The sequence below is a fragment of the Miniopterus natalensis genome, chromosome 8 (genome assembly GCF_054644295.1).
Source record: "Miniopterus natalensis isolate mMinNat1 chromosome 8, mMinNat1.hap1, whole genome shotgun sequence".
In the NCBI taxonomy this organism is placed as follows: Eukaryota; Metazoa; Chordata; class Mammalia; order Chiroptera; family Miniopteridae; genus Miniopterus; species Miniopterus natalensis.
In genome coordinates, this window is record NC_142088.1 from 50,326,119 (window position 1) to 50,352,822 (window position 26,704).

General features: G+C 36.1%; 1 protein-coding gene across 3 annotated transcripts in view; it reads left to right on the forward strand.

Annotated features, from left to right (window-relative positions):
* LOC107541990 (bromodomain adjacent to zinc finger domain protein 2B) overlaps positions 1–26,704 on the forward strand; it is a 294,279-nt gene that overhangs the window by 256,841 nt on the left and 10,734 nt on the right. For all 3 annotated transcript variants that reach the window (XM_087819833.1, XM_016218463.2, XM_087819832.1), the window contains 2 exons: positions 572–751; positions 15,111–15,251. In XM_087819833.1, the coding sequence (XP_087675959.1) occupies positions 572–751; positions 15,111–15,251 (321 nt within the window). The remainder of the gene's footprint in view (positions 1–571; positions 752–15,110; positions 15,252–26,704) is intronic.

Below are 26,704 nucleotides of genomic sequence, written 5' to 3' on the forward strand. Positions count from 1 at the left end.
AGAAGACAGTGTTAAAGTCATTGACCTAATTTAAAACTGTCGATAAATACTTTGGATGCACATTCATGTATATCATATTTCCCATAGTTTTGTAAGCTATTTATTTATCCTCCATACTCATTTTTCAGATAAATATAGCCTGTGAACAAAATAGAAATTATAGTTTTATTTTGTTGGTTTTACTTTTGGCATCATCAAGCAATGCTAACATAATTTAAGAGTTTTTATTTTTTATTTTTATCACTGCCAGAAGTAACCAAATAGTGGTGCTGATATGCAGATGATAGAGCCAATAGAATTCTTTTCCTCATAAGAATTTTATATAATAAAGAAGCATTGTTTTTATTTAGTAAAAAAGTAGTATTTAATGTATTAAATAATGCTTTAAATACACATGCTATTTGATTTTCTGAAAATTTTAAAGGGATGTTAAAGTAGTAAAATACAGAGTTAAGGATATTTTATTTACTTTTTAATTTATAAAGGAAACAGTTTTTTTCTTTTGTTTGTTGTTATTTCACTTGCCTTATTTCACTTGCCTGTTTGTGGGGGTTTTTGTTTGTTTTTAAAGCAAGGAGCACAGAAGATCAACTGAGGCAGTTTACTGAAGATTGGTCCGAAGATGATGTCTCAACGTGGCTTTGTGCACAAGATTTAAAAGACCTCGTTGGTATTTTCAAAATGAATAACATTGATGGGAGAGAATTGTTGAATCTTACAAAAGAAAGTCTGGCTGATGATTTGAAAATTGGTAAGATTAGTGAAAGGTTATGTCTTTGTATATAGGACAATATATTTTTATCAGACTATGGCAGTGATTTTCAGCCTTTTTCATCTCATGGCACTCATAAACTAATTATTAAAACTCTGCGGCACACCAAAAAGTGTACTTTTTGCTGATCTGACAAAAAAAAAAATAGGTATAATTTTGATTCATTCACAATGGACAGCTATTATTGTGTTAGCTGTTGTCATTTTTTTTTTTTTGTATCACAGCCTAAGGGAAAAGAGGTCAGTGCTCCTGACTGTTCATGCATTGCATGTTCTAAATTTTTGCAACACACGAGTTGAAAATCGCTGGATTATGGAAAAGAAATGTTTAGGTAACTTAAGCCACCATGTAACTGTTATTTTAGGGGGTGCTGTGTGAAAAGGTGAAGGAATTAAGCAAAAACAAGCAAACAAACAAAAACGTCATAGTCAAATAGACAACACTATGGTGATTACCAGAGGGGAAAGGGAGCAGGGGGAGGTAAAAGGGTGAAGGGGGTAAAAATGGTGATGGAAGGAGACTTGACTTGAGGTGGTGAACACACAGTGCAATATACAGAAGATGAATTATAGAATTGTTCCCCTGAAACCTATATAATTTTATTAACCAATGTTACCCCAATCAATAAATTCAGTTTAAAAAATTAATTTAAAAAAACATTTTAAAATTTGAAATATAATTACATATGACAAAATTCATCCTTTTATAAGTGTATAATTCAGTGATTTTTAGTATACTTATGGAACTGTACAACTACCACCACTATCTAATTTCAAACATTTTCCTCACTTCAAAAAGAAACGCCATGCTTATTAGCAGTCACTCCTTACTCCCTTTCTCTCTAGTTCCTGGCAACCACTAATCTACTTTCTGTCTCTAAGGATTTGCTTATTCTTGACATTTCATACAAATGGAATCATACAGTATATGGCCTTTTGTGTCTGGCATCTTTTACTTAGAAGGTTTTCAAGGTTTATCCATGTTATTGCATATGTTAGTACTTCATTTTTTTTCATGACTGAATAATATTTCATTGTATAAATTTATCACTTTTTGCTTATCCATTCTTCAGTTGATTGAATTTAGATTGTTTCAGCTTATTATGAATGATGCTGCTAGGAAATTCATGTACAAGTTGAGTGAGCATCTGTTTGTAATTTTCTTGGATGTATAATTAGGAATGGAATTGGTAGGTCAGATGGTAACTCTATGCTTACTTCTGAGGGACTGTCAGACAATTTTCCAAAGCAGCTGTGCTATTTTACATTCTCACTCCATATCCTCAACACTTGTTTGCTTTTTGAAATCATAGCCATCCTAGTGGTTTCTCACTGTGGTTTTGATATGTATTTTCCTGATGAATAGTGTGCTTGTTGGCCATCTGTATGTCTTCTTTGGAGAATTGTTATTGAGTTGTTTGTATATATTGGGTACTAGACTCTTATCAGATATATGATTTGTAAATATTTTCTCCCTTTACTACACAAAAGTTTTAAATTTTGATTAAGTCCTGTTTATCTGTTTTTTCTTTTGATACATGTGCTGTAGGTTTAATATCTAAGAAACCATTGCCTAATCCCAAGTCTCAAAGATTTACACCTATGTTTTCTTCTATGATTTTTAAAGATTTAGCTGTTAGATTTAGGTGTGTGATCAATTTTGACTTTATGTTTATGAATAATATAAAGTAGGAGTCCAGTTTCATTCTTTTAGATGTGGGTATCTAATTTTCCCAGCCCCATTTGTTGAAAAGACTGTTCTTTCCCCCTTTGAATTATCTTGGTGCCCTTTTGAAAATCAATTGACCATAAATGTGAGGGTTTATTTCTGGACTCTTAATTCTGTTTCATTGATCTATTTATCTGTTCTAATAGTGCCACACTGTCTTAATTACTGTAGATTTGTAGTTAAGTTTTGAAATTGAAAAGTGTGTATTCCATCTTTGTTCTGTTTTCAAGATTGGATCTGCTTCTCTGGATTCTTTGTATTTCCATATGAATTTTATGCAAAGTTTTGATTTCTGTAAAAAAGCCACGTGGTATTAACAGGGATTATATAGAATTTGTAGGTCAATTTGAGGATTATTGTCATTTTAACAATATTAAATTTTCCAATCCATAAGCACAGGATATTTTTCTGATTTTTCAGGTCTTTTTAAAATGTCTTTCAACAACTTCTTTTTTTTTTCCAATCCTCACCTGAGGATATTTTTTTCATTGCTTTTCAGAGAGAGTGGAAGAAAGAGAGGGAGAGATAGAAACATCCATGTGAGAGACACATCAATTGGTTGCCTCCCACACCTCCCCTGACCACGGGGGCCAGGGATTGAGCCTACAATCGAGGTACATGCCCTTGGCCAGAATCAAACCTGTGACCCTTCAGTCCACGGGCTGATGCTCTAACCACTGCTCAGCTAGACTGGCTAGGGCTCAACAATTTTTTGTAATTTTTAGTGTTCAGGTCACTTTTTCTTAAGTGTAAAATTAAGTAGTTTTTAGTATATACACTACTACCTAATTTCAGAACATTTTTGACCCTCCAAAGGAGCCCCAGTCTCTTTCTAGCCTCTGGCAACCACTAATCTATTTTTTTTCCTCTATGAATTTGCCTTTTTTTGACATTTTTTGTAGGTGGAACCATACAATAAATATGTGGCCTTTTGTTATCTGGCTTCTTTATTTAACTTACCTAATTGTTTCAGGGTTCATTCATGTTTTTGTGTGTGTAAGTATTCATTTTTATGGCTGAATTGTATGGCTATGGCTATACCACATTTTGTTTATTCATTCATCACTTGATGGACATTTAGGTTGCTTCCACTTTTGCTGTTATCAGTGATGCTGCTATGAACATATGTGTCTAAGTTTTTGTGTGAATATGTTTTCATTTATCTTGGGTATAATTAGGAATAGAATAAATCTACATTTAACATTTTGACGAACTGCCAAACTCTCTTCCAAAGCAGCTGTACCATTTTTCATTTCCACCAGCATTGTGCGAGGATCCCAGTTTCTTCACCTTCATCAACACCCATTATTACCTGTCTTCCTGATTACAGCCATCCTAGTAGATGTGAAGTGGTATTTCTTTGTAGTTTTGATTTGCATTTATCTAATGACATGCAACATCTTTTCTTGGCCATTTGTATATCTTTCTGGGAGAAATGTCTGTCTGGAGCCTTTGTCCTTTTTAAGTTGGTTTATTTGTCTTTTTATTGTTGATTTTGTAAGAGTTGTTTATTCTGGATACTAGATCCTTATCAAAAACAGTTTGAAGTCTTAGCGTCATGATCTAATAAATATAATAACCAGACACTGTTATCAATATGCTATAGTAAAATCTTAATTGACCAGAAAGCTTAGGAAATAGGATATCCATAGCGAGATTTGTTAATGAAGAGCCAAATAACAGTGTTTGTTATAGAAGACAATTCGAAAGTATAGTATTATACTTGCCTTACATAGTAAAGAACCTATTTAAATCTCTTGGAGGCTTATGGCCTTTTAAGAAGTTAACAGAATGCCGATTTTGTGAAAATACTTAGGGTTCGGTGGTTTTGTACCCAGGCCCTACTGTGAAAGTTATTTTTATATCTTTAATAACATATTTGCTTTATAATTTGTTCTTTCTTCCTGAAAGTAGGTAATACAGTGTAGTTTTTCTGTATGTTCTTGGTGAATTTAATGTCTGCATTAGTTGATTTCTCATTACTGTCTCACAATAATTCTTAATAATACCTTTCACGCAGAAACACTTGACAAGGTAAAAAATGATTTCAGATTTCAACAAACAATGTCTGGAAACACAAGAGAATCATAGTAAAAATAATGAATAGTGATGGAATTCTATTCTGATAGCCAGATAAGTAAAGATTAAGAAATTCTTACAGGATTCAATGACATGAAATAGTTTTTGAAGGACGAGTGTCAGGTTTAGTAGTTACAATCATTTTAAAGTGTGAAATAAGTTTTGAAAGTATCAGGCCCAAGCCAAAATAGAAATACAATTTAAGTAAGTTCTTTTGTGGCCTAAGAGCTGAATTAGGAAAATCATCATGAATGGAAACAAAAATGTTGCACATTCTCTAGTAAATAAGGAATCTGCTTTGTGTTTGTGTTTTAAGATTTGGAAACTCAACAAATTAAACACAATGAATTAGTAAATAGACTGGGACATTTTTTTTTTATATTCGAATGAAGTATTTTAATGTTTTTGTAAAATTTTAAAGGATTAAGAGACTGACTTTAATCTTCTGTAAGTGCTACTTTAAGCCATGGTAAATTTCTTTGTTTTGAATTTTGAGAAAAGCAGATTTTTCTTCAAAACACTAAATTGGAGTAATAGAGAGTTGAAATTGGCTCTAGAAAAAAAGTGTGTGATGAGGCAAACTGATGAGTATATGATAATAAATTATATTTGCCTTTTGTACTACAACTGTTAAAGCAGTTCCTATGTCAATATGAATATGAATTCACTTAACATTCATCATATGGAGGAAGTTGATTAATTGTGCATTAAAGTATATTAATTGTACATTAAAGTTGATTAATTGTGCATTAAAGTATATTAGAATGTTAGAGACCAGAGTAGTATATCTATTATGTTTGACACTTAAAAAAGTTATTTTTAAGGAATCAAGCAGTCTGTCAAATATTTTTTCACTGAGCCTTTTATAGATATACACTTAAGAAACTTTCTATAGACTTGAATATCTGCTTTAACCTAGGATAGTAGTCATTTTCTAGGATTGTGTTAATGAAAACTAAGGGTACAATTGACGTACAGTTTTAGGTAGGAAATAACTTCTTCTATGTAGTACTACATTTGCGTAAGGAATGTCCAGAGATTACAGATACAAAAGATCCTTGACATTGAGAGAGAGATGTCTTAAGACATTTCCGAGTTCATGAATTTGTAAACTCAACTATAGCATTTAATCTCTCATTCCAAAGGCATAAACTCTGAAAACTGAAGTGCAAGAAAGTCCCTAAGATGTGATGCTAGGCAAGCAGTAAGTGTACTTACTAGCCACATCACTTTCATCTGCACTATGGCTTCCGCTTATATCTGGGCCTCAGGACTATTACAAAATGCAATGAAATAATATAGAAACTTGGATGCCAAGGAACTATGGTATAACTTGTCAGTCCTTACACTTAATATTGAAATAATTATTAATCATAGATTCCTAATTGAAAAGAATTCCCTTTACTTTCTGCTCTTGTTTCCAAGAAACCATAAAAGCACATGAGATTTTTATTTTCTAATTTAAAATTAAATGATATCAAATGCTTTTTTAAACTTTATTACATCCACTGTCTTAACATCATCAGATTTTTAAAGTTTCAAATTTCAATTCCTAGTAATGCAGTATTCCTGATACAGATTTTTACTTGTTGCCTCACTGCCTATGTTGTTAAGTCATAGAACATTTACCGTTTTTTTCTTTATATATGATTAAGGTGAAACAGTCTCTTCAAATCTAGTTATTGTGGGCTGTCTTGCTACTGGAGTGGGCTCAGCTGCTGCTGTTAAATTGGCATCCGCACCCTCCAGCGAGTATGTGTTGAGCATTCTGGGGTTTCCTTTCCTCAGGCCCATCAGATATCCTGTTGTTTCCTTTCACACAGATGTCAACCTCACGTCTTCTGGAAGATGGTGGTTTGTTGTCATCTACTTACACTATTGTGGGGTTCATGAGGATACCTTGCTACCATGTTTTGTTGGAAATGTCTGTGGGATTTGATTTTGCTCTCTAGTCTTCTGTTTTTATGTGGGGATTCAGAGGAATTAAACTAAAAAGCTATACCGTTCCCACCACCATCTCCTCTAAATCCTTTCTAAAATCCCTACTGTACATGTAGCCCTGTTTTTCTTTTCTTTCTGATTATAGATTTTAGGTTTACTTATTTTCTCTTAATCAGAAGTTTGTTTGTTTTTTAGTTAATTTTTAAAAACTCCAAAGTAGTTAAAAATTTTTTTCTGAGAACTGCACTTTTGTTTGTGTTATTGTTCCCTCAGGGGAGGGTGTGTGAAGAGGTGATTCAATAACCAGCCTGCTGGGCTGGGTGTTGCTACTTTATCAGCGATCTTATAGGACAAATTTGGGGAGAATGAAGGGGACAAGTAGAGAGGTCTCTTTTCCCCTTTATGGATACAGATATGTGCTGTTAGCTTGTATCTCCCATCCCCCACTTTGGAACCCAGTTACCTCTGTTTCCTTGCACGTTTTCAAAGTTGTATTTTCTATTTTTGATGGTTGTGTCCAGACTCCGTCAATTCTTAATTGTGGAGCATTTCTAGGGGTGGGTAAGTTTCAGAGATGAGGGTATAGGAGCTGCTGGCCTTTTAACTTGTCATCTTATTAAGAACTAGATGCCTTTTCAGGGCTGTGGTATATGCAGGCATACCTCATCTTATTGTGCTTCGTTTTGTTGCACTTTGCTTTATTGCGCTTCATAGACGTTGCGTTTTTTACTAATTAAAGGCAAGACCCTCTGCTGGCAAAAAGATTATGCCCTGGTCAGGAACTGGACCTGCAGTGTCTCAGAGGCATGCCTGTATAGTCAGATATCGCCCATCTTAGCTGGTAAGGGTCCTTTCTTTCTGAGCAATTGAGTTTAACAACACTTCCAACCCCCAGTCACAAAAAGGAATGTTCTTTTCTGGTTAAGTTCTGTGCATTTGATTTGGTAACTGCTTCCCTTTTTAAACAGGACATTAAAATTGGACAAGGATAACACACAATTTTACTTTTTCTTATTTGGAACGTTTTGAAATAGGCTTTCTATATTCTCTATTATAAATATTAGCAAATGGATAATATTTTTGACAGAATGGGAAATGTATTTGTTTTTCAGAATATTAAATGCTTTTATATCCTTTTCTTATTAGATGTTGTATAATTATCCCTTTAAATGAGAGGACTACTGTCTAATTATAAACATGTTGTGGTGCTTTTAAAAAATTGTTTAAGAGATCCTCAGTTTGGTTCAGTGAATTACATAGGAAAGAAGTCTCAGGAAAGCCGTGAGCAGTTCCTAAGAGGCAGGCAGCTGCTAGGTTGACTTGTCGCACTTCCTTAGATATAGTCAAGGAGTCCAAATAAACATAAGCAGCTTATGGCACAGTAGGCAGCATGAGCTTCATGTTCAAATCTATTCCCCTTTCCCCGTAAGCCTTGTGGGGCCAGTGTGTGTTGATGTCACAGCTGAGGAACCTTAAGCCCCCACCGGCCCACCCCTGCCAACCTTGTAAGGGGATTGCTAGCAAACCAGACCAAGAGGAAGACATTATCTTTTTACTTAACCTGGAAACACATCTGCCCTCTAACTAGAAGGCAGACACTTTCTTTAGCTTCCAAGGATGTTTTGCAAACATCCTTGAAAAGGTGTCTGCAGTCGTTTCAGAGGTGTGTATAAACATCAACAGAAAGAAAGCTGATGCGGCTTTTCATAGGAACTATTGGGCATTCTGAAATGGAATTCTTTTCTTCTACCCAAGGCACCCCAAACGCCTCCCACCTAAAGTAGAACTGTCATCTTGTTATAAACATTTAACTAAACTTCCTGAAATTAAAAATTAAGAATTTTTAAAACTTAAGATAAAAGTAAAAATACAAACGAATGAAACTTAAGTGTATAGTCTTAGATGAACTTTATTTGATTGATTCATATGAGAATCAGCAAATAATATATCCAATTTCATAAAGTTTCAAAACAGAAGTGGAATTTTTTATTGGGGTAGCATTGGTTAATAAAATTATATAGGTTTTAGATGTATAATTGTACATTACATCATCTTTATATTGTATTGTGTGTTTACCACCCCAAGTCAAGTCTCTATCCATCACTGTTTATCTGCCTTTACCCTCTTCTACCTCCTCCTACTCTTCCCTCTGGTAATCACCATACTGTTGCTTACATTACTATGATGAAAATCTTTAAAAATGAGATTAACCGGAGATTAAAGATGGTAGTGGATTGAGTGGAAGCTACACTGACACTCTCCCGGGACCAAACTGGAATTACAAGTAAATTACAGAAAAACAGTCTTGAATAATCAGCTGCAACTGAAGATGAGGTGGAGAGCACCCTCATAACCGAGGAGGAAAATGGAGACCACATAGAGACTGGTAGGAAGTGCGGAGGCACAAGAGGGCTGGCTGGGCTTCCACAGGCAGCAGCTGAAGGTCCAGTGGGATATCTCAGCTGTGGGGGGTTCCCATTGAGGACTCTGGGGCCTAAACCCCAGGCTGGGCTTCCCAGCCAAGAGCACCAGAACTGAGAAAGGTGCCCACATAACATCTGACTATGAAAAGCAGCTAGGTTTCTATCTGCCAGCAAGAGATGGCTGGGAATGCAGGCATCCTCTTAAAGAGCCAATTCACAAAACTTTATGTGCAGTCACTCACCTTGGGCTCCAGCAGAGGGAGGGCAGAGTGGACTGGAGCTGTGTGAGGAGAATCTAGGGTTGTGGGCTCTGGAGATAGAGCTCAGAGGGCACCCCTCTGGATTCCTGTGCTAAGTCATTCCCCCATACTGCAGAGGCAGACATTTACCTTCTGTGAAACTTTTATCTGAGGGGGAAGCAATTGCCCCACCCTGCTGGAAAACCTACCCCCACTGTGTGGATTTTTCTAGAGCCTGAGGCTCATTAAGTGAATCAGATTAATCAGCCTGCAGGCAGAGGCAGACTTCAGAGTGCTTTGAGTCTTTGCCTGATCTGCCTCTGGACCTGGGCCTTGGAAATGCAGACTTTGGTGTGCATCTTGGCCCTATCCAAATGCACTCAGCCTCAACAGAGGAGACCTCAAGCCTTGGGTTGTTGATAGCTCCAAACAGGGTACTCAAGGCCAGTCACAGCATCTGACATGGGCCTGTACCAGAGACCTTCCAAAAAGACTGAGAGTCCTAGCTGGTCTACCTAATACATAGAAACAAACCTAAATAGGCAGCCAAAATGGGGAGACAAAAAAGCTTCAAATGAAAGAACAAAAGAATTCTCTAGAAGAACTAAGTGAAATGGAGATAAGCAATCTATCAGATACAGAGTTTAGAATACTGATTATAAGGATGCTCAACAGCATGAAAAAAAATATGAAAACTATGCAAAATGACCAGAAATGGAGAATGACATAACAGAAATAAAGAATACAGTGGAAGGAATAAACAGCAGATTAAAGGTAGCTGAGGATCAGATCAGCAAATTAGGGTAGAAAAAAAATCAGAGATCCAAAAAGAGAAAACAAAAAACAGGAGGACAGTTGAAGGGAGCTGTGGGACAACATAAAATGTAAAAATATTCGTGTCGTAGGAGTGCCAGAAGACGTTGAAAGTAAGCAAGGGTTAGAGAATCTGTTTGAATAAATAATGGCAGAAAACTTCCCTAACATGGTGAAGGGAAAAGTCACACAAGTTTAGGAGGCACAGAGAGTCCCCAGCAAGAAGAATCCAAAGAGGCCCATGCCCAGACACATCACAGTTAAAATGTCAAAAATTCAAGACAGAATATTAAAGACAGCAAGAGAAAAGCAATCTGTTCCCTACAAAGGAGCTCCCATAAGGCTGTCAGCTGACTTCTCATCAGAAACTCTACAGCCCAGAAGGGAATGGCATGAATTATTCGAGGTAATGCAAAACAAGGATCTGAAACCAAGACTACTCTATCCAACAAGGCTATCATTCAAAATAAATGGTGAAATAAAGAGCTTTCCAGACAAAAACAAAGGCTAAAGGGATTTATTACCACCAAACCAGCATTGCAAGAAATGTTAAAGGGACGGCTGTAATAAGTTGAAGTAGAGAAAATGAGAAACATAGGCATAAAGAAATGGCAATAGATAAGTCCCTATCAATAACTTTAAATGTAAATGGATTAAATGTTCCAATGAAAATACATAGGGTGGCTGAGTGGATAAGTAATCATGACCCAAATATATGATGTCTACAAGAGATCCACCTCAGAACAAAAGACTCACACAGGATGGGAGTGAAGGGATGGAAAAAAAATTATCCATGCAAATAGAAATGGGGAAAAAAAAGCTGAGGCAGCAGTACTCATATCAGACAAAGTAGATTTCAAAATGAAGACCATAACAAGAGACAAGAAAGGTCACCACATAACACTAAAGGGATCAATCCAACAAGAGGATATAACCCTGATATACATGTATGCATCCAATATAGGAGCACCTAAGTTTATTAAAACAACCAACTTCTGGAGGACTTTAAGGAAGACCCACAGCAATACAATCATAGTTGGGACTTTAACACCCCACTATTTTCACTGGATAGGTCTTCTAGACAAAAAATCCAAAGGAAACAGTGACCCTAAGTGACATACTAGATCAGATGGATTTAACTGACATTTACAGAACATTCCACCCCAAAGCTGCAGAATATACATTCTTCTCAAGTGCACATGGGACATTGTCAAAGATAGACCACATGATGTTAGGACAAAACAAGTCTACAAGTTCAAGAAGATTGAAATTATATCAAGCATCCTCTCAGACCACAGTGGCATGAAATTAGAAATCAACTATAATAAAAACACTAAAAAACATTCAAACACATAGCATGTTATTAAGCAATGAATGGGTTACCAAAGAAAGAAGAAAAATAAAAAATGTTCTGGAAATAAATGAAAATGAACACACAACAACCCCAAATCTATGGGACACAATGAAAGCAGTCCTGAGAGAAGTTCATAGCACTACAGGCCTACCTCAAAAAATAAAAACTTCTAATAGAATCTCTAATCCTACAACTTAAAGAATTAGAAAGAGAACAAGAAAAGCCCAGGTAAGTAGAAGGAAATAATAAAGATCAGAGCAGAAATAAATGATGTTAAGACTAAAAAGAACAATGCAAAAGATCAATGAAACCAAGAGCTTGTTCTTTGAAAAGATAAACAAGATTGATGAACCTTTTGCCAGACTCATCAAGAAACAGAGAGGACCCAAAAGAACAAAATCAGAAACGAAAGAGGAGAAGTAACAACTGACCCAACAGAAGTACAAAGGATTTTAGAAAATACTATGAACAACTATACACCACCAGGACATCCTGGGTGAAATGGACAAATAACTAGAAAAATGCAACCTTCCAAAACTCAATCAGGAAGTCAGAAAACCTGAATAGGCCGATAATTGCTGATGAAGTTGAAGCAGTAATCAAAGGGCTCCCAGCACACACAAGCCCTGGCCCGGACAGCTTCACAGGGGAGTTTTACCACACATTCAAAGAAGAACTAACACCTGTCTTCTTCAAACTATTCCAAAAAAGCCAAGAGAAATGAACACTTCCAAGCTCTTTTTACGAGGCCAGCATTAGCCTAATTGTAAAACCAGATAAAGACACTACAAAGAAAATTACAGGCCAATATCCCTAATGATCATAGATGCTAAAATCCTCAACAAAATATTAAGTCAGATCCAGCAGTATATTAAAAAGATCATACACCATGACCAAGTGGGATTTATTCCAGGGATGCAAGGCTGGTACAGTATTCACAAGTCAATAAATATGATACATCACATAAATTAAAAGACAAAAATTATATGATCATATCTATAGATACAGAAAAATCCACCCAGTTTTGATAAAAACTCTCAGCACAGTGGGAATAGAGGGATCATACCTCAACATAATAAAGGCCATATATGACAAACCTACAGCCAACATCATACTCAATGGGCAAAAACTAAAAGCATTTCCCCTAAGAACTGGAATAAGACAGGGGTGTCCACTTTCACTACTCTTATTCAAAAATAGTACTGGAAGTCTTAGCCACAGTGATCAGGCAAGAAGAAAACATGAAAGGTATCCAAATTGGAAAGGAGGAAGTAAAACTGTCATTATTTGCAGATGACATGATATTGTACATAGAAAATCCTAAAGACTCCACCAAAAAACTGCTAGATTTAATAAATGAATTCAGCAATGTAGCAGGATACAAAATTAACACCCAGAAATCGATGGCATTTTTATACACCAATAATGTACTCAGAGAAACTGAAAAAACAATCCCATTTACCATTGCAACAAAAAAATTAAGATACTTAGGAATAAACTTAACCAAGGAGGTAAAAGACCTATACTCAGAAAACTACAAGACATTGCAAAAAGAGATAGAGGAAGATATAACAAGTGGAAGAATATACCCTGTTCATGGATTGGAAGAACCAACATCATTAAAATGGCCATACTACCCAAAGCAATCTAAATTCAATGCAATCACTATTAAAATAGCAACAGTGTATTTCACAGATCTAGAATGAACACTTCGAAAATTTACATGGAACCTAAAAAGACCCCAAATAGCCATGGCAATCTTGAGAAAGAACAACAAAATTGGTGGGATCACAATACAAGTTGGTGAGATCACAGATACCAAGTTATACTACAAAGGCACTGTAATCAAAACAGCCTGGTACTGGTGCAAGAACAGACATATAGATCAGTAGAACAAAACATAGAACCCAGAAATCGACCCTCAAGCCATTACACTCAATATTTGAATAAGGTGGTAAGAACATAGAATGGAGTAAAGACAGTTTCTTCAATAAATGGTGTTAGGAAAATTGGATCAGTACATGCAAAAAAATGAAACTATACCACCAACTTACACCATACACAAAAATAAACTCAAAATGGATAAAAGACAAATGTAAGACATGAAACCATAAAAATCCTAGAAGAAAAATCCTAGGGAGCAAAATCTCAGACATCTCTTACAGCAATATGTTTGCCGATACATCTCCTAAGGCAAGAGAAACAAAGGAGAGAATAAACAAATGGGACTGCATCAAAATAAAAAGCTGCTGCACAGCAAAAGAAACCAACAAAATAAAAAGGGGCCCCTCTGTATGGGAGAACATATTTACCAATGACACATCTGATAAAGGGTTAATATCCAAAATATATAAGGAACTCATACAACTTAACAAAAGGAAGACAATTCAATTTAAAAATGGGCAAAGGACCTAAATAGACACTTCTCCAAAGACGACATACAGATGACCAAGAGACATGATAAAATATTAAAAGTCACTAATCATCAGAAAGATACAAGTTAAAACCACAAAGAGGTATCACTTCACACCTGTCAGAATGGCTGCCATCAACAAATCAATAAATAAGCGCTGGTGAGGATGTGGAGAAAAAGGAACCCTAGTACACTGCTGGTTAGAATGCAGACTGGTGTAGCCATTTAGGAAAATAGTATGGAGTTTCCTCAAAAAATTAAAAATTGACTTGTCATTTGACCCAGTGATTCCACTTCTAGGAATATATCCTAAGAAACCCGAAACACTGATCAAAAAGAACTTATGCACCCCTCTGTTCATAGCAGCACAAGTTACAATAGCTAAGATCTGGGAACAGCCCAAGTGCCCATCAGTAGATGAGTGGATAAAAAAGCTGTGGGACATTTACACCATGGAATACTATGCAGCTGTAGAAAAGAAGGATCTCTCAACCTTTGGGACATCATGGATGGAACTGGAGAGTATTCTGCTAAGCAAAGTAAGCCAGTCAGAGAAAGACGAATATCACATGATCTTGCTCGTATGGGGAATATAATAAAATAAACTGATGAACAAAAAATATCCAGAGACATAGAAGCATGGAACAGACTGAGGGATCTCAGGGAAGGCGGGGGTGGGGAGAGATTAATCAAGGAACTTATAGGTTTATATGCATAACCTATGGCCACAGACATTGGTATGGGGAAGGCCTGGGGGTGGGGTGGATGCCAGGTAGAGAGGGATCAATGGGGGAAGAGAGGGGATTTCTGTAATACTTTCAACAACAAAATTAAAAAAATTTTTAAATGAGATTAACCAAAGAATTTATATGCAGATATGCATAACCCATGGACACAAGTAGTGTGGTGAAGGCCTGGGGCGGGGAGTGGGTGCTCAGTAGAAGGGGTCAATGGGGAAAAAAAATGGGTCATCTGTAATACTTTCAATAATAAAGATAAATTTTTAAAATTATTTTTGGGCATTTTTTTTGTTGTCTAGCCGGTAATAATGAGCCTTTTCTGAATTTGTGTCATATAGTAGTGTTCAGCAATCTAAAATTCTTGAGGAACTTTCAGAATCTAAGATTGTTTAGAATAAACAGTCTATTAGTTGCCGATTTATATTAACCACACAGTATTCTATAGTACAAAAATTCATGCAAGGTTTTATAAAGAAAACAGTTCAATGTGGTAAATAGTATATCTGAAGATTTTTGCTTGTAGTAGATAAAATCTTACTCTATGTGCTAAAGATTTGCATCAAGGTTATCAGTAGTTCTCCAGTCCTAACAGAGTAATTTCTTTTTAGAATCTTTAGGGCTCCGTAGTAAAGTTCTGAGGAAAATCGAAGAGCTCAAGACAAAGCAGAAAACCCTTTCTTCTGAAATTCCTGATGAATTCATATGTCCAATCACTAGGGAGCTTATGCAAGATCCTGTCATCGCATCAGGTATGTGTGATGTTCTTCTAAGGTTTCAGGGCATACTGTGTGTGTTCTAAGCAAATAAATAATGTAGACACTCACAGAAGTTTGTTTAAATGTGGAAAAATTTCAAAATTCCTCTTTTATTTCTTGTGAGTAGTTTTTTAAGTTTTTATTTTTTATTGTTGACAGTATTACAGATGCCCCCCGATTTCCCCCCGTGGCCCTCTTCCTCCCAGCCTTTGTACTACCACAGGCCTTTACCATACTATTGTCTGTGTACATTGGCTGTGCATATATATGTGTATAAGTTCTTTGGTTAATCTCTTCCCATCTTCCCCCCCCTCCATGTATCCATGCCTCTGGACCTGTTTTGTTTGTCAGTTTATTATGTTCATTAGATTCCACATATAAGTGAGATCATGTGATATTTGTCTTTCTCTGACTGGCTTATTTGACTCAGCATAATATTCTCCAGGTCCACTTACGCTGTTGCAAAGGGTAAGAAATCCTTCTCTTTTACAGCTGCATAGTATTCCATTGTGTAAATGTACCAGTGTTTTTATCCACTCATCTACTGATGGGCACTTGGGCTGTTTCCAGATCTTAGTTATTGTGAATAATGTTGCTATGAACATAGGGGTGCATATATTCTTTCTGATTGATGTTTCAGGATTCCTAGGATATATTCCCAGAAATGGGATCTCTGGGCGAAATGGCAGGTCAATTTTTAATTTTTTGAAGAATCTCCATACCATTTTCCATAGTGGCTGCACCAGTCTGCATTCCCTCCTGCAGTGTGCTAAGGTTCCCCGTTCTCCACACCCTCACCAGTGCTTGCTTGATTTGTTGATGGTAGCCTTTCTGGCAGGTGTGAGGCGATACCTCATTGTAGTTTTAATTTGCATCTCTTTGATGACTAGTGACGCTGAGCATTTTTTCATGTCGGCCATAAACTCATTAGATTTGAGATGAACTATTGTACATTTTATTCCTTCATGCATAAAATTGGATGGAGTACACTTGGATAAGATGTGAGATAAATGGACTGAGTTTTATAAGCATTAGATTCATGAAATGCATAGTTACTAGAATGTAAAGTAAAAAATATTGGGTTTTTAGGATTGACTATCCAGAGCACTTATGTTTAAGAATGTGAAGATGATAAAGTTGCATGATTCCATATTAATTTCTAATCTTTGTCAATAAACACACACATACTTGACATAGTTGTAATCAGTGAATCCATATTACACTGTTTTTAAATTTTTGTGTAAAACATTATATACATATTGCTAAATATTAACTTAGTCTACATAATTTCAGTTTTAATAACTTTATTCCATTGTGGCTCTATGCTACATTTTGTTTGACTCTTCTACTATTTGGTCTGTATGAGTTTGCTAATCTTTATATTGTAAATAGTGCTGCACGTCTTGGTACTCTCCTTTCTTTCTGCTGTACCGTTACTTAGGGTTATTTTCATGACATGTGTGCCCATGTCAGAATTAACCAATGAAAGAATACTTTATGAACATGAAAAAGAACAGTCTTGATAGTTTTTGTTAAATCTGTTATTAGATTGTTTCTATAAAAAAAATTTTCAATGCTTCTAGCAATACATTTAAGTGTATCTGTTTTTCCAGTTTTGTGATCACTCAATTTTATAACTCTATTTTGGCTAGTTTAATGGTTGTTTGGAATTGTATTCCTTATATTGCTAGGGAGGCAGTAAATTTTTCTTTTCCTAGTATCTTTACCTCATCAAAGGACATCAAAGGACACTTAAATTGTTTCTATGACTTGGCTTTTGAATGCTGCAGTGAACATAGGGGTACATATATCTTTTATGCATAAGTGTTTTCAATTTTGGGGGATCGATACCTAGAAGAGGGATTGCTGGCTCATATGGTAGTTGTACTCTTAATTTTTTCAGGAGCCTCCATTCTGTTTTCCATGGAGGCTGCACCAACTTACATTCCCTCCATTAGTGAACAAGGGTTCTTTTTTCTCCACATCCTCTCCAACACTTGTTATTTGTATTATTGATAATAGCCATTCTAACAGGAGTTAGATGGTATATCATTGTGGTTTAGTTTGCTAGTGAGGTTGAGCATCTTTTCATACATCTCTTGGCCATCTGTATGTCTTCTTCGGAAAAGTGCCTGTTTTGGTTCTCTGCCCATTTTTTAATTGGATTATTTGGTTTTTTGTTGTTGAGTTGTATGAGTTCTTTCTATATTTTGGAAGTATGGTTTGCAAATATATTTAGAGCACCTGAGAAAAGAAGAGGGGGAAAGGCTCATGCATGCTCAAGAGAGTGACCATGCACTGGGTCATTTGTCTTAATGGTTTTTATCTGTTTTCCAAAGGCAGGGATTTTAGGGGAGGTCTCAGGGGAGGATCTCAAGAGAATATTCATCAGCTTTCCAGGGGTGTCCTTTCAGAGTTGTGGTCTCTACTGATTGGTTGGCCCTAGGGTACGGGGTCATTCATTAGTCATTGCATCTGGTCCTGATTTCAGCTATGGTTTCACTTTGTCTTGGCCTGGAACTGAAGCACAACTGAGGCCTGGATGTTATCTCTAGTTTGACCAAAACTCTATCCCCGGTCAACAGATCCAAGACTTTGTTCCTAAGATTATTTGAGGCTGATCAGGACCTCAGTGGCCTGGGGGCTTAATGCTTAAGGGAGTGGTTGTGTTAGGGCTTGTATTGGAATCATATATGGCTATTCTCTGGCCCCCTTGTTCCTCCTCTAAAGGTGTCTAAATTGCGTGAAGAGCAACATGAAATGTCACAGGGTCTAAACTGCATGAGTAGTGACATGCTAGGGGTGGAAAGGTCACCCTGGGGGTAAAGTCCTAGCCTATAATACTTGTTTTCCCAGTTTTTCCCACTGTTAGGCACCCTGGACTTTCCTCCTGATGACATTGCGTACCTGGCCTCTTGTTCCTGCTCTGCTCATGCCTGTCTAACTGCCTATTCTATCAGAATCATGCCATCTGTAAATAGTGCCAGTTTCACTTTTTTATTCCCAATATAGATGCCCTTTATGTCTTTCTCTTACCTAATTGCTCAGACTAGGACTTTCAGTACTATATTGAATAACATTGGTGGGAGTGGCCATCCTTGTCTTGTTCCTAATCTTAGAGGAAAAGCTTTCAGTTTTTCACCATTGAGTGATAATTGCTGAGGGTTTATCATATATGGCTTTTATTAGGTTGAGGCACTTTTCTTCTGTGCCCATTTTATTGAGTGCCTTAAGCATACATGGGTGTTATATCTTGTCAAATGTTTTTTCTGCATCTATTGATATATGATTTTTATCTTTTATGTTAGTGTGGTTTATGACATTAATCGATTTGCATATATTGAACCATTCTTGCATCTCTGGAACAAACCCCAGTTGATTGTATTGTCTTTTTTTTAATCCTCACCTGAGAATATGCTTATTGATTTTAGGGAGACATTAATGAGAGATAAACATGGATAGGTTGCCCCCCCCCCCCCCCCCCGGCGTGCCCCGACTGGGGATTGAACCTGCAACCCGGGTGTGTGCCCTGACTGGGGATCAAACTCACAACCTTTTGGTGTGTTGAGTTGATGCTCCAACCAACTGAGCCACCCGGCCAGGGCATTTGTATTATCTTTTTAATGTATTGTCGCATTCAGTTTGCTAAGTCTTTTTGTTTTTTTAAGGATTTTTGCATCTATGTTCATCAGAGGTATCTGTAATTTGTGTGTGTGTGTGCGTATGTTGACCTTGCCTGATTTTGGTATCAGGGTAATGTTGGCCTCATAAATTGAGTTAAGAAATATTCCCTCTTAAATTTTTTGGAAGAGTTTGAGAAGGATACATATTAAGTCTTCAAATGTTCAGTAGAATTCATCAGTGAAGCCAACTGGTCCTGAACTTTTGTTTTTGATTGCTGTTTCAATTTCCTAACTGTTGATCAGTCTTTTAGGTTTTCTAATTCTTCACGGTTCAGTCTAGGAAGGTTATATATTTCTAAAAGTTTGTTTATTCCAGATTATCAAATTTAGTGGCATATGACCTTTCATAGTATTATTGCATAATCCTTTTTATTTCTGTGGTGTCCATTGTAACTCCTTTTTCATTTCTGACTTTGAGTCTTTTCTCTTTTTTCCTTGGTGAGTCTAGTCAGAGGTTTGTCAAATTTGGTTTTTCAAAGAACCAGCTCTTTGTTTCATTAATTTTTTTCTATTGTCTTTTCGTTCTCATTTTGTTTAATTCTGCTCTAATTTTTATTATTTCCTTGTTTCTACCAACTTTGGGATTTGTTCTTTTCTAGTTTTTAAAGGTGAAATGTTAGGTTTTTGAGATTCTTCTTGTTTCTTGAGATAGGCCTATAATTCAATAAACTTCCCTCTTGGTACCATTTTTGCTGCATCCCCCAAATTTTGATATGTTGTATTGCCATATTAGTTTCTGTATTTTTTTTATCTTATTTTTTCTTTGATACAATAGTTGTTCAGTAGCATGCTGTTTAATCTGCATATATTTGTGGTTTTTCTAGCTTTCTTATAGTTAATTTCCAATTTCATAATGTTGTAGTTAGAAAATACGCTTGTATATTACAGTCTTCTTAAATTTATTGAGACTAGTTTTGTGCCTCAACACATGGTCTGTCCTTGAGAATGTTCCATATGAATGTAAGAAAAAATGTATATTCTGTCATTTTGGGATGTGAAGCTCTGTAAATATCAATTATGTTTATTTGGTCTAATGTGTCATTTTAGGCTATTTCCTTGTTAACTTTCTGTTTGGTTGATCTCATTACTGTCAGTGGGATATTTATATCTGCTACTATCATTTTATTTTTGTCAGTTTCTCCCTTTAGCTCTGTTAGTAATTGTTTTATATATTTTGATGTTCCCAGGTTAGGTGCATATATTGATAAATGTTATGTCTTTTTAATTAATTGTCCCCTTTATCATTATAAAATGTCCATCTTTGTCACTTTTTACCTCTTTTATCTTGAAATCTATTTTGTCTGATAAAAGTAGGGCTATACCCGCTTTTCTCTGGATGCCATTTGCTTGGAGTATCATCTTCCACCCCTTCACTTTGGGTCTGTGTTCTTCTTGTAGCTGAGATGGGTTTCCAGAAGGCAGTATATAGTTGGGTCCTGTTTTTTAATTCATCCCTCTACTCTGTGCCTTTTGAGTCCATTTACATTCAGGCTTGATTTTTACAGCCATTTTACCTTTCGTTTTCTGGTGGTTCTGTATCTCCGTTGTTTCTTCTCCCTGAGTTTCTGTGTGCTATTTTTGTTTGGTGGTGGTCTGTGATATTTTCCCTGTTTCTTTTTTAATATATATTAACATGTTTTAGTTCTACATTTTAATTTTTTGGTTCCCATGAGGTTTATGCAAAAAACCAAAAAATTTCATACATACAATAGTCCTTTTTTTTTCTGATTGCATCTTCATTTGCCTGTGCAAGTTCAGTCCTTGTCCCTCACCCCTTTTTTGTTTTCATTGTCACAAATTGTCCCTTTTTATGCTGTGCATTCATTTCCAAATTGCAGAAGCTATAGTCTTTTGTAAAAAATTGTTTTTACTCCCTTTAACCTTTATGCTATAATTATTTAATACTCTGTTTTGAAATAGGGTTGCAATTTCCTGCTTCTGTCTGTCATCTTACAGTTTTGTGTCTTTTTATCATCTTGTTTCATGTGGAAGGGCTCCTTTCAACATTTCTTGTAATGCAGGTCTTGTGGTGGTAAATTTCCTCAGCTATTGTTTGTCTGGAAAGCTTTTATTTCTACTTCATATCTAAAGAATATCTTTGCTGGATATATTATTCTTGGCTAGTGATTTCTCTCTTTCAATATTTTGAATATTTGACTCCACTCTCCTAGATTATAAGGTTTCTGCTGAAAAATCCGATGATAATGTTATGGGATTTTCTCTGTAGGTTATAGTCTTTTTTCCCCCTGGCCGCCTTGGAATTCTTTGTCATTAATTTTTGACAGTTTTAATATGTCTTAAATAAGGTCTTTTGCATTGAGATAATTGATGTTCTGTTAGCCTTTTGGATTTGAGGGTGCAGCTCATTCCATAGGTTTGGGAAATTCTCAATATTCGAATAGGCTCTCTGTTCCCTGCTCCCTTTCTTTTTCTTCTGGCATACCCATTATTCTTATATTGCTCTTTCTAATGGAGGCAGATAATTCTGTAGACTTTTTATTTTTTTAAAAACTTTGAATTCTCTCTCTTCTTTCATGAGTCATTTCTAGATTTCTATCTTGAAGATCACTAATTTTTCCATCCAGTCTGCTCTGTTTCCTAAGTTCTCGAATTCATTTTTAAAAATTTAATTAATAGACTTTATTGATTTCAGAAAGAGGAAGGGAGAGGAAGAGAGATAGAAACATCAATGATGAGAGAAGGCATTGATCGGCTGCATCCTGCACGCCCCCACCTGGGGATCGAGCCTGCAACCCGGGCATGTGCCCTGACTGGGAATTGAACCTCGATCTCCTGGATCCTAGGTCAATGCTCAACCACTGAGCCACACCTTCCAGGCTTGAATTCATTCTTCACGTCAGTTACTGAGGTCTTCAGCGACAAAATTTCTGTTTGGTTCTTTTTTATAGTTTCAGTGTCTTTGTTTAAAGTACTCCTTTTATTTGTTGATTTTATTCCTGAGCTCATAGAACTGCCTTTCTGAGTTTTCTTGTATCTCATTGAGTGTTTTCAGAACTGCAGTCTAGAGTACTCTGTCATTTAAATCACAGTCGTCCATGTCTTTGAGTTTGTTTTTTGGAGACTTTTCATTTTCTTTCTGACCTATCTTGTTTCCTTGGTTATTCATGGTAGCTGATGGGTTATTTGGCCATTGAAAATGTCCCATATTCCTGAGGAGATAGATGTCCCTCTGTGACTGGGTCATCTCAGTCTCAGGACACCACACCCATGGTGAGGTGGTGGGCAATGTGCCTCTAGGCCTGTGAGTTCCCAGCACTGTTTTTTTGTAACCAGAAGCTGCCAGCCTCATTGTACTATCTGAGGTGTCCTGGTTGCCTCTACTAGGTTCCGTGTGATGGGCTGGGGGAAGGCGGGTTCATGTGTCTGAGACTTTGTTTTTTCCACTGGCTTTAGCCTCATTGTGTACTCAGGCTGGAATGCTGCTTTCTCCCTTCCTCACCTCCCTGTTCTTTATTACACCAAACAAGGATTTCCAGTACAATGTTGAAAAGAAGGTGAGAACAGACATTCTTACTTTAGCCTGTTCTTAAGGGAAGCAGTCAATCTTTCACCACTAAGATGTTAGCTCCCTCTATCAAGTTAAAGATGTTCCCTTCTATCCCAAGTTGCTGAAAATTTAAAAAATGCTTATCCATTGAAATAATGTTTTTCTCCTTTAGCTTATAATATGATAGATAACTGTATTAGTTTTCTGTTGATGCACTAACAAATCACCACAAAATTAGTGGCTTAGAACAAAATGTCTGTAGGTCAGAAGTTCAGTATGATCTCACAGGCTAAAAGCAAGGTGTTGGCAGGTTCTGTTCCTTTCTGGAGGCTCAAGGGGAGAATCCATTTCCTGCTTATTTAGGTTGTTGGTAGAATTCAATTCGTTGTGATTGTATAACTGAGGCCCTTGTTTTTGTGTGTGTGTTTTTGCTGGCTGTAAGCTGAGGGCTGTTCCCAACCATGGTAGACAAAATGATGGCTTCCCAGAGATGTCCATGCCCTAATCCTCAGAGCCTGTGAATATTACCTTATATGGCAAAAAGGGCTTTGCAGATGTGATTAAATTAAGGACCTATAGATGGGGAGATTCTTCTATATTATCTGGGTATACCCATGTAATCACAAGGATCCTTATAAGTTAAAGTGGGAGGTAGGAGTCAAGGTCACAGGAGATGTGACAACAGAGCAAAGATTGGAGTGATGCAGCACTGTGAGCCTCTAGAAGCTAATAAAATAAAGGCAAGCAAACACATTCTCCCCTAGAGCCTTCAGAAGGAATGCCACCCTGCTGACACCTCGATTTTCACCAGTGAAACTGATTTCATAGTTATGATCTGTAGATCATAAGATAATATATCATGCTATTTTAAGTCACTAAGTTTGGGTTAATTTGATATAGAAGCAGTAGGAAACTTATGCACTGGCTTCTAGAGTCTGTCACATTCCTTGTCTTGTGGCCTTTCTCCATCTTTCAAACTCAGAAATGGTTGGTTGCATCTCTTTGACCTACTTTCTTATCTTCCTCTTATGCTTTTAACACCTTGCTGACTAGTCATGAGTACACACACGTTTCCACGTCCAAACGTTGCTGATCGGTCACGAGATAACTCTTGTCTGCACTTATATTAAGTAATTTTGAACACCTTGCTGATTGGTCATGGAAAAGTAGCTGGCTATGCGGGTGAGTTCTGGCTTGAAATAGCTGGCCAGCAAGGTGGAAATCATGAGATTAAATTGGGGTGCCCTGGAAATTCTAGGATAATTTCCTATTGTAAAATCATCTGATTAGCAACCTTAATTCCTTTGTGGCCTTAATTCTCTTTGCCATGCAACATATTCACAGGTTCCAGGATTAGAATGTGGACATATTTGTGGGGCCATTATTCTGCCTGCATTCACATTCATTGATTCTTTAAGGTGTTAAATATGTATAACAAAATTTACGCTTTAACAATTCTTGAGTGTGCAGTTCAGTGGCATTAAGTATATTAACAGTGTTGTGCAGCCATCAGCACCATCTCTAGAACTTATTTTGTCTTGCGAAACTGAAACTCTATACCCATTAAATAATAGCTGTCATTTCCTCTTTCCCCCATCTTCTGGTAATCACCAGTCTACTTTCTGTCTCTCTGAATTTGACTATTACAGATACCTCATAATACCTCATATTGATAGAATCATGCAATATTTGTCTTTTTGTGTTTGGCTTATTTTACTTAGCATGAATGAAGCCTTCAAAGTTCATCCACATTGTAGCATATGTCAGAATTTTCCTTTTAAGGCCAACTAATATTCCATTGTATGTATATGCTACATTTAGTTTATCCAATCATCCAGCCATGGACATTTTGATTGTTTCCACCTTTTGGCTATCCTGAGTGATGCTGTTATGAAAATGGATGTGCAAATATCTGCTTGAGTCCATGCTTTTACTTCTTTTGGTATATACCCAAAAGTGGAATTAAGTCATATATTAATTCTGTATTTGACTTTTTGAGGAATCATGGTGTTTGCCACAGTGCCTGCACCATTTTACAGTACCACTGGCAATGCATGATGGGTTCCAATTTTTCTACATTCTCACCAATCTTTGTTATGTTGGTTTTTATTTTCACGATAGCCATCTTAATGGGTATGAAGTGGTGTCTCACTATGGTTTTGATTTGCATTTCCCTAATGATTAGGATGTTGAGCATATGATCATGTGCTATTGGCCATTTTTGTATAACTTCTTTGGAGAAATATCTTTTGAAGTCCTTTGCCCATTTTTGTCTGGTTTTCTTTGTTGAGTTATAGGTCTTCATATGTTCTGGATATCAATCCCTTATCAGATGCATGATTTGTAAATATATCTCCCTTTCCATGGGTTACCTTTTCACTCTGTTATAACTTTTGTTATAAAAAAGATTTTAATTTTGAAGTTATTTTCATTGCCTGTACTTTTGGCGTCATATTCAAGAAATCACCAAATCCAGTGTTATGAAGCATTACCCCCATTTTGTCTTTTAAGAGTTTGTTTTAATTCTTAAATTTAGGTCTTTGATCCATTTTGAGTTAATTTTTGTATATGGTATAAGGTAAGGGTCCAACTTCATTCTTTTGTATGTGCATATCCAGTTTTCCACATTTGTTGAAGAGTGTTCTTTCCTTGTTGAAAACAGACTATATATGTGAGGGTTTATTTCTGGACTCTATTCTACTGGTCTACATGTCTACCTTTATGGCAGTACCACACTGTTTTGATTACTCTGAATTTGTAATAACTTTGGAAATCAGGAAATGTGAGTTTTCCAGCTTTGTTGTGGCTATTCAGGATCCTTTGCAAATCCATATGAATTTTACAATGAATATTCTGCAAAAAAGTCATTGGGATTTTGATAGGGATAGCATTGACTCTGTAATGCTTTGGGTAGCATGGGAATTTTAATTAAGTCTTCCAGTCCATAAACATGGGATATCTTTACTTTTGTTCCTTTATTTATAGAAATGGAATTTTCTTAATTCCCTTCATAAATTTATTAGTGTATAGAACCACAAGTGATTTTTGTATGTTTATTTTGTACCCTGCAACTTTGCTAAATTTGTTAGAACTGTTTTGTTGTGTGGAACCTTTAGGGTTTGTATGCTGGATTTGATGTAATATTTGCATCTGTGTTCACAAGGGATATTGGCTGTAGTTTTCTTGTAGTGTTTGATAGGACTTCTCAGTGAAGTCATCATGATGTGTTTTCTTTGTTAAGAGAATTTTTAACCATGGACTTTTATTAATTCATATCTAGCTTTTAATAGGTTAGTTCATCAAATTAGATTTGTGAATGTTCTCTTAGAGGTCTGCATTTTTTATCAACTTAAAATATTCTTGTTGGCATCATTTAATGTATTTTGTTGTGAATTTCGACTCATTCGTTTTAAGCTTGGCTCTTTTTATTTGTAAGTATGCAACTTGAATTTTCATACAACAATCTTTCACCAAGGGTAATCAATATCCTGACTTTTAACATTATAAAACATTTTTTTATAATCTCTTTTGGGTCTAACTTCTTTTATTAAGCATGTTTGTGTGATTTGTCCCTGTTGTTGCACAAAGCAGTAATTTGTCAGTTCTTATGTGTGAATATATTACAATTTATTTATTCATTCTACTGCTGATGGTCACTGTTGTCCTGAACCTTTATTTATATTTTTTGGTGAACATATAGTGGATATACATAGTTATTCAGAGTGGTTGAATCCATTTACACTTTCACCAGCATTATAAGAATTCTAGTTGCTCCAAAGCCTTATATTTAGTGTGTCTCAACTTTTGTGGTGCCACCAATTTATTTTTATTGAAGCAATTATAGATTTACATGCACATCTAACAGAGAGATACACTTTGCCCAGTTTCACGTGTATGTATTAAGCTCCACACAATTTTGTCCTTTTGGGGGTTTGAGCATCAATCACCAGTCAAGACAGAACAGTTCCAAACCACAAGGACCCCTTCTGTTGACTTTTTTTCTCTTCCGTTTCTGAAAGTTCGTCATGTCAAAGTATTATATGAATGGAATCATACAGTAAGTAACTGTTTGGGACAAACTTTTTTCGCTTAGCATAATCCTGGAAGAGTCTTTCTAGCCTTCCTGTGTTACTTTTAGAGGTGTTTCCTGTGGGAAACAAATTGAATGAGTTAATTTAAAAAGGCCTCAATTTTAAAAGAATTGAACTGATTTCTTTATATTGTGATTGATACACTTGGGATAATTCCTCCCGGCA